This window comes from Oncorhynchus nerka, linkage group LG12 (genome assembly GCF_034236695.1).
Source record: "Oncorhynchus nerka isolate Pitt River linkage group LG12, Oner_Uvic_2.0, whole genome shotgun sequence".
NCBI lineage: Eukaryota > Metazoa > Chordata > Actinopteri > Salmoniformes > Salmonidae > Oncorhynchus > Oncorhynchus nerka.
Genome location: NC_088407.1, coordinates 3,601,600 through 3,619,051, shown reverse-complemented (window position 1 = coordinate 3,619,051; position 17,452 = coordinate 3,601,600). Strand labels below are relative to the sequence as shown.

At 46.6% G+C, this 17,452-nt stretch overlaps 1 protein-coding gene across 1 annotated transcript in view; it reads right to left on the bottom strand.

Annotated features, from left to right (window-relative positions):
- LOC115125413 (atrial natriuretic peptide receptor 2-like) overlaps positions 1–16,697 on the bottom strand; it is a 97,680-nt gene extending 80,983 nt beyond the window's left edge. Inside the window, exons 1-2 of the mRNA XM_065025991.1 lie at positions 16,691–16,697; positions 11,095–11,258 (exon numbers count right to left, since the gene is read on the bottom strand). Coding sequence (XP_064882063.1) covers positions 11,095–11,258; positions 16,691–16,697 — 171 coding nt within the window. The remainder of the gene's footprint in view (positions 1–11,094; positions 11,259–16,690) is intronic.
- Between the last annotated feature and the right edge of the window lie 755 nt (positions 16,698–17,452).

The window sequence follows — 17,452 nt, the reverse complement described above, 5'->3', positions numbered from 1 at the left end:
TCAACCAAATAAAGATAACAATTCTGAAATGATTCTGACCACAGTAAGTTTTTACCTGAAATAAATCTATTTTTAAAATAGTTTTTAGTAAACATCAGTCTTATTCAATTTGACATTTCTTTATAAAGTAAAAATAATTAAGTATCCTTACTAGAAATATCTGTCCATAGGTTCGCTTATAATTCATGTTTCTCCGTTATTCAGCAATAAGCATCGAGAAGCCTCTTGTCTCTGTGTGTCTCTGCTCCTTGTCTGGTTATTGCAGACCCTCAAATGAACGAGGTGTTGAGGGGAGGGGAGAGGAGGAGGAGGATGAGGATGAGGAAGAGAGGAGAGAGATGAGAGGTGGAGATGAGAGGTGGAGAGGAAGAGGAGGAGGAGGATGAGGATGAGGAGAGAGGAGGAGAGGTGGAGAGGAAGAGGAGGAGAGGAGGAGAGGAGATGAGAGGTGGAGATGAGAGGAGAGGAGATGAGAGGAGGAGAGGAAGAGGAGGAGAGTATATTACAGTACTAGGCTACTAGAACGACCTTAACGCGATTCATTCTGAATGAGGTCAGTGAAATACAAATCCATTTAAAAGGACTTTATTTTAATAAACTGCTTTAAATGATTCAAGTTTTGAATCTCTTATAAGCTATTTTCTAGTAAGGCTAAAATACATTTATTCTATTCAGACAATATGTTGACAGCAACATTCCTGTTCAGTATTTGGAAGAACCCACACGTTGTTCACCTAATTGTGAATCTATTTTATCAATGTCATCAATTATAAATTGACGTTTAGCGCCACCGTGTGGCGAACCTTGGTATCACCTCGCCAGTTTCCCATGTGTGTGTCTCCTTTGTCCTCAGAGTCGAAGGAAAGGCCACACACCACACAGCACGATGGATGGACAGAGAAGACTACATCGCTTTCTCTTGGCCAGCTGACTATACTGAACAAAATATATAAATACAAATATTTCAAGATGTTACTGATTTACAGTTCAAATAAGGACAATCAAATCAATTGAAATAAATAAATTAGGCCCTAAATCTATGGATTTCACATGACTGGACAGGGGCACATCCTTGGGTGGGCTTGGGAGGACATTGGCCCACCCACCTTTGAGCCAGTCCCACCCATTGGGGAGCCAGGCCCAGCCAATCAGAATGAGTTCTTCCCCACAAAAGGGCTTTATTGCAGACATAAATACTCCTCAGTTTCCTCAGCTGTCTGGGTGGCTGGTCTCAGATGATCAGGTGAAGAAGCTGTCTGGGTGGCTGGTCTCAGATGATCAGGTGAAGAAGCTGTCCTGGTGGCTGGTCTCAGATGATCAGGTGAAGAAGCTGTCCTGGTGGTTGGTCTCAGATGATCAGGTGAAGAAGCTGTCCTGGTGGCTGGTCTCAGATGATCAGGTGAAGAAGCTGTCCAGGTGGCTGGTCTCAGACGATCAGGTGAAGAAGCTGTCCTGGTGGCTGGTCTCAGATGATCAGGTGAAGAAGCTGTCCTGGTGGCTGGTCTCAGATGATCAGGTGAAGAAGCTGTCTGGGTGGTTGGTCTCAGATGATCAGGTGAAGAAGCTGTCCTGGTGGCTGGTCTCAGATGATCAGGTGAAGAAGCTGTCTGGGTGGTTGGTCTCAGATGATCAGGTTAAGAAGCTGTCCTGGTGGTTGGTCTCAGATGATCAGGTGAAGAAGCTGTCCTGGTGGTTGGTCTCAGATGATCAGGTGAAGAAGCTGTCCTGGTGGCTGGTCTCAGATGATCAGGTGAAGAAGCTGTCCAGGTGGCTGGTCTCAGACGATCAGGTGAAGAAGCTGTCCTGGTGGCTGGTCTCAGATGATCAGGTGAAGAAGCTGGATGTGGTGGTCCTGTGTTGTCGTGGTTACACGTGGTTTGTGGTTTTTAGTCCGGTTGGACGTACTGCCAAATTCTCTAAAATTACGTTGGAAGTGGCTTATGGTAGAGAATTGAACATTTAATTATCTGGCAACAACAACTGCTGGACATTCCTGCAGTCAGCATGCCGATTGCACACTCCCTCAAAATGAGACATCTCTGGCATTGTGTTGTGACAAAACTGCACATTTTAGAGTGACCTATTATTGTCCCCAGAACAAGGTGCACCTGCGTAATGATCAGCTTCTTGATATGCCACACCTGTCAGGTGGATGGATTATCTTGGCAAAGGAGAAATGCTGACTAACAGGGATGTAAAACAAATTTGAGAGAAATAAGCTTTTTTTTTAGAACATTTCTGGGATCTTTTATTTCCATGAAACATGGGACCAAAACTTTGCATGTTGCATTTATATTTTTGTTTGGTGTATGTGGCATTTGTCTTGTTGGAGAGTACGGACCGTAGTGTAACTAGCTCGCTCCTGTCCAGTGACTATGTAGCCCTTAGGCACAGATCTTGGATCAGCTGATGTGTCTGTATTTGAGCTGGCCCTCCGTAGACCAAATCAAATCAAATCAAATCACATTTTATTTGTCACATACACATGGTTAGCAGATGTTCATGCGAGTGTAGCGAAATGCTTGTGCTTCTAGTTCCGACAATGCAGTGATAACCAACAAGTAATCTAACTAACACTTCCAAAACTACTGTCTTATACACAGTGTAAGGGGATAAAGAATATGTACATAAGGATATATGAATGAGTGATGGTACAGAGCAGCATAGGCAAGATACAGTAGATGGTATCGAGTACAGTATATACATATGAGATGAGTATGTAAACAAAGTGGCATAGTTAAAGTGGCTAGTGATACATGTATTACATAAGGATGCAGTCGATGATATAGAGTACAGTATATACGTATACATATGAGATTAATAATGTAGGGTAAGTAACATTATATAAGGTAGCATTGTTTAAAGTGGCTAGTGATATATTTACATCATTTCCCATCAATTCCCATTATTAAAGTGGCTGGAGTTGAGTCAGTGTCAGTGTGTTGGCAGCAGCCACTCAATGTTAGTGGTGGCTGTTTAACAGTCTGATGGTCTTGAGAGATAGAAGCTGTTTTTCAGTCTCTTGGTCCCAGCTTTGATGCACCTGTACTGACCTCGCTTTCTGGATGATAGCGGGGTGAACAGGCAGTGGCTCGGGTGGTTGATGTCCTTGATGATTTTTATGGCCTTCCTGTAACATCGGGTGGTGTAGGTGTCCTGGAGGGCAGGTAGTTTGCCCCCGGTGATGCGTTGTGCAGACCTCACTACCCTCTGGAGAGCCTTACGGTTGAGGGCGGAGCAGTTGCCGAACCAGGCGGTGATACAGCCTGCCAGGATGCTCTCGATTGTGCATCTGTAGAAGTTTGTGAGTGCTTTTGGTGACAAGCCGAATTTCTTCAGCCTCCTGAGGTAGAAGAGGCGCTGCTGCGCCTTCTTCACGATGCTGTCTGTGTGAGTGGACCAATTCAGTTTGTCTGTGATGTGTATGCCGAGGAACTTAAAACTTGCTACCCTCTCCACTACTGTTCCATCGATGTGGATAGGGGGGTGTTCCCTCTGCTGTTTCCTGAAGTCCACAATCATCTCCTTAGTTTTGTTGACGTTGAGTGTGAGGTTATTTTCCTGACACCACACTCCGAGGGCCCTCACCTCCTCCCTGTAGGCCGTCTCGTCGTTGTTGGTAATCAAGCCTACCACTGTTGTGTGGCCACGCAGTCGTGGGTGAACAGGGAGTACAGGAGAGGGCTCAGAACGCACCCTTGTGGGGCCCCAGTGTTGAGGATCAGCAGGGAGGAGATGTTGTTGCCTACCCTCACCACCTGGGGGCGGCCCGTCAGGAAGTCCAGTACCCAGTTGCACACGGCGGGGTCGAGACCCAGGGTCTCGAGCTTGATGACGAGCTTGGAGGGTACTATGGTGTTGAATGCCGAGCTGTAGTCGATGAACAGCATTCTCACATAGGTATTCCTCTTGTCCAGATGGGTTAGGGCAGTGTGCAGTGTGGTTGAGATTGCATCGTCTGTGGACCTATTTGGGCGGTAAGCAAATTGGAGTGGGTCTAGGGTGTCAGGTAGGGTGGAGGTGATATGGTCCTTGACTAGTCTCTCAAAGCACTTCATGATGACGGAAGTGAGTCCTACGGGGCGGTAGTCATTTAGCTCAGTTACCTTAGCTTTCTTGGGAACAGAAACAATGGTGGCCCTCTTGAAGCATGTGGGAACAGCAGACTGGTATAGGGATTGATTGAATATGTCCGTAAACACACCGGCCAGCTGGTCTGCGCATGCTCTGAGGGTGCGGCTGGGGATGCCGTCTGGGCCTGCAGCCTTGCGAGGGTTAACACGTTTAAATGTCTTACTCACCTCGGCTGCAGTGACGGAGAGTCCGCATGTTTTCGTTGCAGGCCGTGTCAGTGGCACTGTATTGTCCTCAAAGCGGGCAAAAAAGTTATTTAGTCTGCCTGGGAGCAAGACATCCTGGTCCGTGACTGGGCTGGATTTCTTCTTGTAGTCCGTGATTGACTGTAGACCCTGCCACATGCCTCTTGTGTCTGAGCCGTTGAAATGAGATTCTACTTTGTCTCTGTACTGACGCTTAGCTTGTTTGATAGCCTTGCGGAGGGAATAGCTGCACTGTTTGTATTCGGTCATGTTACCAGTCACCTTGCCCTGATTAAAAGCAGTGGTTCGCGCTTTCAGTTTCACGCGAATGCTGCCATCAATCCACGGTTTCTGGTTAGGGAATGTTTTAATCGTTGCTATGGGAACGACATCTTCAACGCACGTTCTAATGAACTCGCACACCGAATCAGCGTATTCGTCAATATTGTTATCTGACGCAATACGAAACATAACCCAGTCCACGTGATGGAAGCAGTCTTGGAGTGTGGAGTCAGCTTGGTCGGACCAGCGTTGGACAGACCTCAGCGTGGGAGCTCTTGTTTTAGTTTCTGTCTGTAGGCAGGGATCAACAAAATGGAGTCGTGGTCAGCTTTTCCGAAAGGGGGGCGGGGCAGGGCCTTATATGCGTCGCGGAAGTTAGAGTAACAATGATCCAAGGTTTTTCCACCCCTGGTTGCGCAATCGATATGCTGATAAAATTTAGGGAGTCTTGTTTTCAGATTAGCCTTGTTAAAATCCCCAGCTACAATGAATGCAGCCTCCGGATAAAGGGATTCCAGTTTGCAAAGAGTCAAATAAAGTTCGTTCAGAGCCATCGATGTGTCTGCTTGGGGGGGATATATACGGCTGTGATTATAATCGAAGAGAATTCTCTTGGTAGATAATGCGGTCTACATTTGATTGTGAGGAATTCTTAATCAGGTGAACAGAAGGATTTGAGTTCCCGTATGTTTCTTTCATCACACCATGTCTCGTTAGCCATAAGGCATACGCCCCCGCCCCTCTTCTTACCAGAAAGATGTTTGTTTCTGTCGGCGCGATGCGTGGAGAAACCCGCTGGCTGCACCGCCTCGGATAGCGTCTTCCCAGTAAGCCATGTTTCCGTGAAGCTAAGAACGTTACAGTCTCTGATGTCCCTCTGGAATGCTACCCTTGCTCGGATTTCATCAACCTTGTTGTCAAGAGACTGGACATTGGCGAGAAGAATGCTAGGGAGTGGTGCACTATGTGCCCGTCTCCGGAGTCTGACCACTGTGTGTGTTTCGACCTCTGCAGTAGCTAGATAATACGCATATCTTGCGATATGTAGCTTGTCCTTACATCCTCTTTGTTAAATAACTACACAACCTGTGTGTGTCTACCTACCTAACCTTTCCCTCTACTGTACAGATCCAGACTGTCTCCATATGAACGCTTGGTAAACCGTGCGTGAGAGAGAGACGGGGAGGTATTTTGTCAACGAGAATAAGACTGCATGGAAACAGGTGTGTGTCTGCCTTCCGGTAACGCTATCCCGACCCTTTCAGATGAGACACACTCCGAACCTTTTCAGATGAGACACACTCCAACCCTTTTTAGATGAGACACACTCCAACTAGCTACAGAACATGATTAACAATGGTGATATGAAGCAAAACATTTACCACATTTTCATCTCTTAACCTCCTGGTGTCTCATCGCTGGACTGAGAGGGTCTTCCCAGACTAACCTGCTACCTCGCTGGACTGAGAGGATCTTCCCAGACTAACCTGCTACCACGCTGGACTGAGAGGGTCTTCCCTAACCTGCTACCACGCTGGACTGAGAGGGTCTTCCCTAACCTGCTACCACGCTGTACTGAGAGGGTCTTCTCTAACCTGCTACCACGCTGGACTGAGAGGGTCTTCCCTAACCTGATACCTCGCTGGACTGAGAGGGTCTTCCCAGACTAACCTGCTACCTCGCTGGACTGAGAGGGACTTCCCTAACCTGCTACCACGCTGGACTGAGAGGGTCTTCCCTAACCTGCTACCATGCTGGACTGAGAGGGTCTTCCCAGACTAACATGCTACCACGCTGGACTGAGAGGGACTTGCCTAACCTGCTACCTCGCTAGACAGAGGGTCTTCCCAGGCTAACCTGCTACCTCGCTGGACTGAGAGGGTCTTCCCAGAATAACCTGCTACCTCGCTGGACTGAGAGGGTCTTCCCAGACTAACCTGCTACCATGCTGGACTGAGAGGGTCTTCCCTAACCTGCTACCACGCTGGACTGAGAGGATCTTCCCAGACTAACCTGCTACCTCACTGGACTGAGAGGGTCTTCCCAGACTAACCTGCTACCTCGCTAGACTGAGAGGGTCTTCCCAGACTAACCTGCTACCTCGCTGGACTGAGAGGGACTTCCCTAACCTGCTACCACGCTGGACTGAGAGGGTCTTCCCTAACCTGCTACCATGCTGGACTGAGAGGGTCTTCCCAGACTAACCTGCTACCACGCTGGACTGAGAGGGACTTCCCTAACCTGCTACCTCGCTAGACAGAGGGTCTTCCCAGGCTAACCTGCTACCTCGCTGGACTGAGAGGGTCTTCCCAGAATAACCTGCTACCTCGCTGGACTGAGAGGGTCTTCCCAGACTAACCTGCTACCATGCTGGACTGAGAGGGTCTTCCCTAACCTGCTACCACACTGGACTGAGAGGATCTTCCCAGACTAACCTGCTACCTCACTGGACTGAGAGGGTCTTCCCAGACTAACCTGCTACCATGCTGGACTGAGAGGGTCTTCCCTAACCTGCTACCACGCTGACTGAGAGGGTCTTCCCAGTCTAACCTGCTACCTCACTGGACTGAGAGGGTCTTCCCAGACTAACTGCTACCTCGCTAAACTGAGAGCGGTGGACCCCACAGTACACACAACACAACCTCAACCACACCACATTCATGCAACTACACACACTCACTCACACTGAAACATACACAAAGGATGGCTAACCTTCCATAGACTAGACCGTTGACAGGTGTAGTTACCATAGACTAGACCGTTGACAGGTGTAGTTACCATAGAGAAGACAGTTGACAGGTGTAGTTACCATAGACTAGACAGGTGTAGTTACCATAGACTAGACAGTTGACAGGTGTAGTTACCATAGACTAGACAGTTGACAGGTGTAGTTACCATAGACTAGACAGTTGACAGGTGTAGTTACCATAGACTAGACAGGTGTAGTTACCATAGACTAGACAGTTGGCAGATGTAGTTACCATAGACTAGACAGGTGTAGTTACCATAGACTAGACAGTTGACAGGTGTAGTTACCATAGACTAGACAGGCGTAGTTACCATAGAGTAGACAGTTGACAGGTGTAGTTACCATAGACTAGACAGTTGACAGGTGTAGTTACCACAGACTAGACAGGTGTAGTTACCATAGACTAGACAGTTGACAGGTGTAGTTACCATAGACTAGACAGGTGTAGTTACCATAGACTAGACAGTTGGCAGGTGTAGTTACCATAGACTAGACAGTTGACAGGTGTAGTTACCATAGACTAGAGAGTTGACAGGTGTAGTTACCATAGACTAGACAGTTGACAGGTGTAGTTACCATAGACTAGACAGGTGTAGTTACCATAGACTAGACAGTAGACAGGTGTAGTTACCATAGACTAGACAGTTGACAGGTGTAGTTACCATAGACTAGACAGGTGTAGTTACCATAGACTAGACAGGTGTAGTTACCATAGACTAGACAGTTGACAGGTGTAGTTACCATAGACTAGACAGGTGTAGTTACCATAGAGTAGACAGTTGACAGGTGTAGTTACCATAGACTAGACAGTTGACAGGTGTAGTTACCATAGAATAGACAGTTGACAGGTGTAGTTACCATAGACTAGACAGTTGACAGGTGTAGTTACCATAGACTAGACAGTTGACAGGTGTAGTTACCATAGACTAGAAAGGTGTAGTTACCATAGACTAGACAGTTGACAGGTGTAGTTACCATAGACTAGACAGTTGGCAGGTGTAGTTACCATAGACTAGACAGGTGTAGTTACCATAGACTAGACAGTTGACAGGTGTAGTTACCATAGACTAGACAGTTGACAGGTGTAGTTACCATAGACTAGACAGTTGACAGGTGTAGTTACCATAGACTAGACAGTTGACAGGTGTAGTTACCATAGACTAGACCGTTGACAGGTGTAGTTACCATAGAGAAGACAGTTGACAGGTGTAGTTACCATAGACTAGACAGGTGTAGTTACCATAGACTAGACAGTTGACAGGTGTAGTTACCATAGACTAGACAGTTGACAGGTGTAGTTACCATAGAGTAGACAGTTGACAGGTGTAGTTACCATAGAGTAGACAGTTGACAGGTGTAGTTACCATAGACTAGACAGTTGGCAGGTGTAGTTACCACAGACTAGACAGGTGTAGTTACCATAGACTAGACAGGTGTAGTTACCATAGACTAGACAGTTGACAGGTGTAGTTACCATAGACTAGACAGGTGTAGTTACCATAGACTAGACAGGTGTAGTTACCATAGACTAGACAGTTGACAGGTGTAGTTACCATAGACTAGACAGTTGACAGGTGTAGTTACCATAGACTAGACAGGTGTAGTTACCACAGACTAGACAGGTGTAGTTACCATAGACTAGACAGGTGTAGTTACCACAGACTAGACAGTTGATAATGCTGCTGGTAATAAACAGACTATGAGCTGTTACTGCAGGAAGTGTTTCTCCTGTTTATATTGAGCTATGATGGCTGGAGAATCCTACAGTATCTTCACACTGTTCGGTAACCAGTTTCCAGAGGCTGCAGTTCTCCCAGATGACCACAGGGAGGCAGCAGAGTGCCATCATGGTGCTGGCCTACAGGATGTTGTCGATGAGGGAACTCATAATAAAGAGTAGAAAGCGTTCTTATAATAGACTGTTCCTATAACAAGTTGATATATTTATTATACTATTACTATTATTATTTTCATGGAAAAAGTGTCAGATTAACATAATCAGACAAACAACACCAGATAAACACCATCAGGTAAACACCATCAGGTAAACATCATCAGGTAAACATCATCAGGTAAACATCATCAGGTAAACACCATCACGTAAACATCATCAGGTAAACACCATCAGGTAAACATCATCAGGTAAACACCATCAGGTAAACATCATCAGGTAAACACCATCAGGTAAACACCATCAGGTAAACAACATCAGGTAAACAACATCAGGTAAACATCATCAGGTAAACACCATCAGGTAAACACCATCAGGTAAACACCATCAGGTAAACACCATCAGGTAAATATCATAAGCCAAGCCACCAGTACACATCACTCAGCAGTCACCATCACTCAGCATTCACCATCACTCAGCAGTCACTATTACCCATCACTCAGCAGTCACCATTACACATCACTCAGCCGTCACCATCACTCAGCAGTCACCATTACACATCACTCAGCAGTCACCATCACTCAGCAGTCACCATCACTCAGCAGTCACTATTACCCATCACTCAGCAGTCACCATTACACATCACTCAGCAGTCACCATCACTCAGCAGTCACCATCACTCAGCAGTCACCATTACACATCACTCAGCAGTCACCATTACACATTACCTAGCAGTCACCATCACTCAGCAGTCACCATTACACATCACTCAGCAGTCACCATCACTCAGCATTCACCATCACTCAGCAGTCACCATTACACATCACTCAGCAGTCACCATCACTCAGCAGTCACCATTACACATCACTCAGCAGTCACCATCACTCAGCAGTCACCATTACACATCACTCAGCAGTCACCATCACGCAGCAGTCACCATTACCCATCACTCAGCAGTCACTATTACCCATCACTCAGCAGTCACCATTACCCATCACTCAGCAGTCACCATTACCCATCACTCAGCAGTCACCATCACTCAGCAGTCACCATTACACATCACTCAGCAGTCACCATCACTCAGCAGTCACCATTACCCATCACTCAGCAGTCACCATTACACATCACTCAGCAGTCACCATTACACATCACTCAGCAGTCACTATTACCCATCACTCAGCAGTCACCATTACACATCACTCAGCAGTCACCATCACTCAGCAGTCACCATCACTCAGCAGTCACCATTACACATCACTCAGCAGTCACCATCACTCAGCAGTCACCATCACTCAGCAGTCACCATTACACATCACTCAGCAGTCACCATCACTCAGCAGTCACCATCACTCAGCAGTCACCATCACTCAGCAGTCACCATCACTCAGCAGTCACCATTACACATCACTCAGCAGTCACCATCACTCAGCAGTCACCATTACAAATCACTCAGCAGTCACCATCACTCAGCAGTCACCATCACTCAGCAGTCACCATCACTCAGTGTGGTGGACGCGAGCGGTGTAGTCAGGGTACAACACCAACTGGGTCCTGGACTTCCTGACGGGCCGCCCCCAGGTGGTGAGGGTAGGAAACAACATCTCCACCCCGCTGATCCTCAACACTGGGTCCCCCCAAGGGTGCGTTCTCAGCCCCGTCCTGTACTCCCTGTTCACCCATGACTGCGTGGCCACGCACGCCTCCAACTCAATCATCAAGTTTGCAGACGACACAACAGTAGTGGGCTTGATTACCAACAACGACGAGACGGCCTACAGGGAGGAGGTGAGGGCACTCGGAGAGTTGTGTCAGGAAAACAACCTCTCACTCAACGTCAACAAAACAAAGGAGACGATCTTGGACTTCAGGAAACGGCAGTGGAAGGTGGAAAGTTTTAAGTTCCTCGGCGTACAGATCATGGACACACTGAAATGGTCCACCCGCACAGACAGTGTGGTGAAGAAGGTGCAACGGCGCATCTTCAACCCCAGGAGGCGGAAGAAATTTGGCTTGTCACCTAAAACCCTCACAAACTTTTACAGATTCACCATTTAGAGCATCCTGTCAGGCTGTATCACCACCTGGTATGGCAACTGCACCATCTAGAAGAAAAATAAACGCACACCTATTTAGGCAAGGTGCTGGCTAGCGGAGTAGAAACCTTGAAAATAAAAGAGAGCCGCACACTCTAGGAGGTCAGATGCAAAAATGTAATTACCAACGTTTCGACAGCAAAGCTGTCTTCATCAGGGTATAATCACAAACACTGCGGGATGACTCGTTTATGTAGTGTCAAAAGACACAGGGGTCTGTAATCATGGCCAAGAGTGGCCTAATATCATTGGTTAATTATCACATTTTAAAATGTCATCAACCACAAGGTTCTCCAGAGGGTGGTGAGGTCAGCACAACGCATCACCGGGGGCAAACTACCTGCCCTCCAGGACACCTACAGCACCTATTGTCACAGGAAGGCCAAAACTATCATCAAGGCCAACAACCACTCAAGCCACTGCCTGTTCACCCCGCTATCATCCAGAAGAGTAGGTCAGTACAGGTACATCAAAGCTTGGGCAGAGAGACTGAAAAACAGCTTCTATCTCAAGGCCATCAGACTGTTAAACAGCCATCACTAACACAGAGAGGCTGCTGCCTACCTACAGACTCAAATCATTGGCCAATACATGGATTAAATAAATGTATCACGAGTCACTTTAAATAATGTCACTTAATATAATGTTTACGTACCCTACATTACTCATCTCATATGTATATACTGTATTTTATACCATCTATTGCATCTTGCCTATGCCGCTCGGTCATCTCTCATCCATATATTTATCATGTACATATTCTTATTCCATCCCTTTACATTTGTGTGTATTTGCCGAAACAAGGAGCACAAGCATTTTGATACACTCGCAATAACATCTGCTAACCATGTGTATGTGACCAATAAAATTTGATTTGATTTTGATGTTGTGTAGTAAGCTGTTAGTAGCCCATGTTCCTCACCCAAATAATGGTCTCTTTCCCCCTCATAATTTAGCCTACTGTTCTGACTTGGTGGTGCACATGTAGCCTATAACCTGTTTTAGAGAAATATAATCATCAAATATTGTAAGAGCTTTCATTGTCTGCTTATATGCCCCCTTTTATTTATTCTAGGCTTCTGACTTGGTGTGCAGGGAGAAAACTGTCAGAACGGCCCATGTTCTGAATCCTGTCGCTGTAAATTTCAAAAGTGCTGAACAAATAGTTATATTGAATACGGCCTAGCTTGCTCACTAATGTCTTAATCAAAACGACGGAATGCCTCTTATGCTCTCACCGTTCCCTTATGCCGTAGTTTGAACATTTTAGTTGTCATTAGAAAGCACATTTGTTTATTAAGCAAGTCAGGCTCAGGGTCAGGGTCAGAGGTCAATAATCCAGAGAGGTGGGGGAAGGTACAGAACGGCAGGCAGGCTCAGGGTCAGGGGCAGAACGGTCAAAACCAGGAAGGACTAGAAAACAGGAGCAAGAACAGACAGGAGCAGGGGGACAAACACTGGTAGGTTTCACAAACAAAAACAAAATGGAAACAGACAAACAGAGAACACAGGTATAAATACACAGGGGATAATGGGGAAGATGGACGACGCCTGGAGGGGGGTAGAGACAAGCACAAAGACAGGTCAGGGTGTGACAGACAGGAGGTAGAGAGGATAACTGTGGTTCCATTTGTGGGGACTTATTTATTCTCAGGCTCTGGTGGGGTTCAACACTGAACTGAAATCTCATTTTCAACAGGCCCAGAATGATCGTGGGGCTTTGATTCAGGGTAATCTCAGCCTATTGGAGGAATAAGCCTGAAGGACACTCTAGTCAATTTTTTTTTAGATTACCCAAAACTCAGTAACGTAATCTGATTACATTCAGTTACTTTTAGATTACGTTCCCCTTAAGAGGCATTAGAAGAAGACATAAAATGTATATTACCAATTGAACAACGTCTAATTGCAGGATAAATCAATTCCAGCCGTTCCAATAAATGTTAAAACCCCTTGATCTTCAAGAACAGGACTTGGAAATATGGAAGTATAGATTAGCCACATTGTTTTACCTGAGTATGACCTCAAACCTGAGGATTTATTAGCCAGCAGGCAGAACGGAACGGTTGTTGTTTATGATTTAGTTGTCATGGACGACTGATTGGGCTCATTGATTCGGGTTTGAAAATAAATGCTGCGCTAGTGGAATGGCTTTGAGCACTACTGAAAAGTGCTATTTACATGTGATAAATAAATGCCATATGCTGCATTTGCTACAGGTCTGTTGTTTACCTTTTAGTTGGTGGCACTTTGATATCTTGATAATATGCAGCTGTTTTAAAGGGCAAATCCACAGATTAAACAATTACAAAACGATCGCCCCGCCTCTGTTTTGGTAAAAAGCTGAGGGATGGGCCTGGGGAAATGTAACCACTCTCAGATTAATAGACAGAGCTGTGGATGTAAGGACTGACCATCCATGATATCAACATTATAGTTATAACCATGTTATGAGACTATACAGGACTGTCCATCCATGATATCAACATTATAGTTATAACCATGTTATGAGGCTATACAGGACCATCCATGATATCAACATTATAGTTATAACCATGTTATGAGACTATACAGGACTGACCATCCATGATATCAACATTATAGTTATAACCATGTTATGAGACTATTTATTTTTTAATTTTTTTTATTTCACCTTTATTTAACCAGGTAGGCTAGTTGAGAACACCTTTATTTAACCAGGTAGGCTAGTTGAGAACAGGTTCTCATTTGCAACTGCGACCTGGCCAAGATAAAGCATAGCAGAGTGAACAGACAACACAGAGTTACACATGGAGTAAACAATTAACAAGTCAATAACACAGTAGAGAAAAAAAAGGGGAGTCTATATACAATGTGTGCAAAAGGCATGAGGAGGTAGGCGAATAATTACAATATTGCAGATTAACACTGGAGTGATAAATGATCAGATGATCATGTACAGGTAGAGATATTTGTGTGCAAAAGAGCAGAAAGGTAAATAAATAAAAACTGTGGGGATGAGGTAGGTGAAAATGGGTGGGCTATTTACCAATAGATTATGTACAGCTGCAGCGATCGGTTAGCTGCTCAGATAGCTGATGTTTGAAGTTGGTGAGGGAGATAAAAGTCTCCAACTTCAGCGATTTTTGCAAATCGTTCCAGTCACAGGCAGGCTGGAACGAAAGGCGGCCGAATGAGGTGTTGGCTTTGGGGATGCTCAATGAGATACACCTGCTGGAGCGTGTGCTACGGATGGGTGTTGCCATCGTGACCAGTGAGCTGAGATAAGGCGGAGCTTTGCCTAGCATGGCCTTGTAGATGACCTGGAGCCAGTGGGTCTGGCGACGAATATGTAGCGAGGGCCAGCCGACTAGAGCATACAAGTCGCAGTGGTGGGTAGTATAAGGTGCTTTAGTGACAAAACGGATGGCACTGTGATAAACTGCATCCAGTTTGCTGAGAAGAGTGTTGGAAGCCATTTTGTAGATGACATCGCCGAAGTCGAGGATCGGTAGGATAGTCAGTTTTACTAGGGTAAGCTTGGCAGCGTGAGTGAAGGAGGCTTTGTTGCGGAATAGAAAGCCGACTCTTGATTTGATTTTCGATTGGAGATGTTTCATATGGGTCTGGAAGGAGAGTTTGCAGTCTAGCCAGACACCTAGGTACTTATAGGTGTCCACATATTCAAGGTCGGAACCATCCAGTGTGGTGATGCTAGTCGGGCAAGCGGGTGCAGGCACCGATCGGTTGAAAAGCATGCATTTGGTTTTACTAGCGTTTAAGAGCAGTTGGAGGCCACGGAAGGAGTGTTGTATGGCATTGAAGCTCGATTGGAGGTTAGATAGCACAGTGTCCAATGACGGGCCGAAAGTGTATAGCATGGTGTCGTCTGCGTAGAGGTGGATCAGGGAATCGCCCGCAGCAAGAGCAACATCATTGATATACACAGAGAAAAGAGTCGGCCCGAGAATTGAACCCTGTGGCACCCCCATAGAGACTGCCAGAGGACCGGACAACATGCCCTCCGATTTGACACACTGAACTCTGTCTGCAAAGTAATTGGTGAACCAGGCAAGGCAGTCATCCGAAAAGCCGAGGCTACTGAGTCTGCCGATAAGAATATGGTGATTGACAGAGTCGAAAGCCTTGGCAAGGTCGACGAAGACGGCTGCACAGTACTGTCTTTTATCGATGGCGGTTATGATGTCGTTTAGTACCTTGAGTGTGGCTGAGGTGCACCCGTGACCGGCTCGGAAACCAGATTGCATAGCGGAGAAGGTACGGTGGGATTCGAGATGGTCAGTGACCTGTTTGTTGACTTGGCTTTCGAAGACCTTAGATAGGCAGGGCAGAATGGATATAGGTCTGTAACAGTTTGGGTCCAGGGTGTCTCCCCTTTGAAGAGGGGGATGACTGCGGCAGCTTTCAATCCTTGGGGATCTCAGATGATATGAAAGAGAGGTTGAACAGGCTGGTAATAGGGGTTGCGACAATGGCGGCGGATAGTTTCAGAAATAGAGGGTCCAGATTGTCAAGCCCAGCAGATTTATACGGGTCCAGGTTTTGCAGCTCTTTCAGAACATCTGCTATCTGGATTTGGGTAAAGGAGAACCTGGAGAGGCTTGGGCGAGGAGCTGCGGGGGGGCCGGAGCTGTTGGCCGAGGTAGGAGTAGCCAGGCGGAAGGCATGGCCAGCCGTTGAGAAATGCTTGTTGAAGTTTTCGATAATCATGGATTTGTCGGTGGTGACCGTGTTCCCTAGCCTCAGTGCAGTGGGCAGCTGGGAGGAGGTGCTCTTGTTCTCCATGGACTTCACAGTGTCCCAGTGCATATCGCGGGGACTGTTCGATGCTATTGCAGTCCGCCACAGGATGTTTTTGTGCTGGTCGAGGGCAGTCAGGTCTGGAGTGAACCAAGGGCTGTATCTGTTCTTAGTTCTGCATTTTTTGAACGGAGCATGCTTATCTAATATGGTGAGGAAGTTACTCTTAAAGAATGACCAGGCATCCTCAACTGACGGGATGAGGTCAATGTCCTTCCAGGATACCCGGGCCAGGTCGATTAGAAAGGCCTGCTCACAGAAGTGTTTTAGGGAGCGTTTGACAGTGATGAGGGGTGGTCGTTTGACTGCGGCACCGTAGCGGATACAGGCAATGAGGCAGTGGTCGCTGAGATCCTGGTTGAAGACAGCGGAGGTGTATTTGGAGGGCCAGTTGGTCAGGATGATGTCTATGAGGGTGCCCTTGCTTACAGAGTTAGGGTTGTACCTGGTGGGTTCCTTGATGATTTGTGTGAGATTGAGGGTCCTATACAGGACTGACCATCCATGATATCAACATTATAGTTATAACCATGTTATGAGGCTATACAGGACTGACCATCCATGATATCAACATTATAGTTATAACCATGTTATGAAGCAGCCATTTCATTAGCTGTTCAGGAGTATTATGGGTTTAGGAGTCTCTTGGATCTGGACTTTGAGCTCCGGTACCTCTTGCCGTGCGGTAGCAGAGAGAACAGTCTATGACTGGGGTGGCTGGAGTCTTTGACATTTTTTTAGGTCCTTCCTCTGACACCGCCTGGTATAGAGGTCCTGATGGTGACGTTCTTCCCATTTATTTTCCTCCGATTGAACATTAGCTAGCAGGACGGAGGGCACGGGCTGATTAGCCACTCGTCGCCTGATCCTCACAAGGCACCCGGATATTTTGCCTCAGTCACAGTTTCTTTCACCAGTGAAGCACAGGGATCTGGGCCTGGTGTCTGTAGTAGTATATCCCTACCATCGGACTCATTGAGGATTTGGGCTTGGTCGGATCTGGGGCTGGTCAGATCTGGGCCTGGTCAGATCTGGTCGGGTGTCTGTAGTAGTATGTCCCTCCCATCTGACTCATTGAGGATCTGGGCCTGGTCAGATCTGGTCGGGTGTCTGTAGTAGTATATCCCTCCCATCCGACTCATTGAGAATCTGGGCCTGGTCAGATCTGGGCCTGGTCAGATCTGGGCCTGGTGTCTGTAGTAGTATATCCCTCCCCTCCGACTCATTGAGGATCTGGGCCTGGTCAGATCTGGGGCTGGTGTCTTTAGTAGTATATCCCTCCCATCCGACTCATTGAGGATTTGGGCTTGGTCGGATC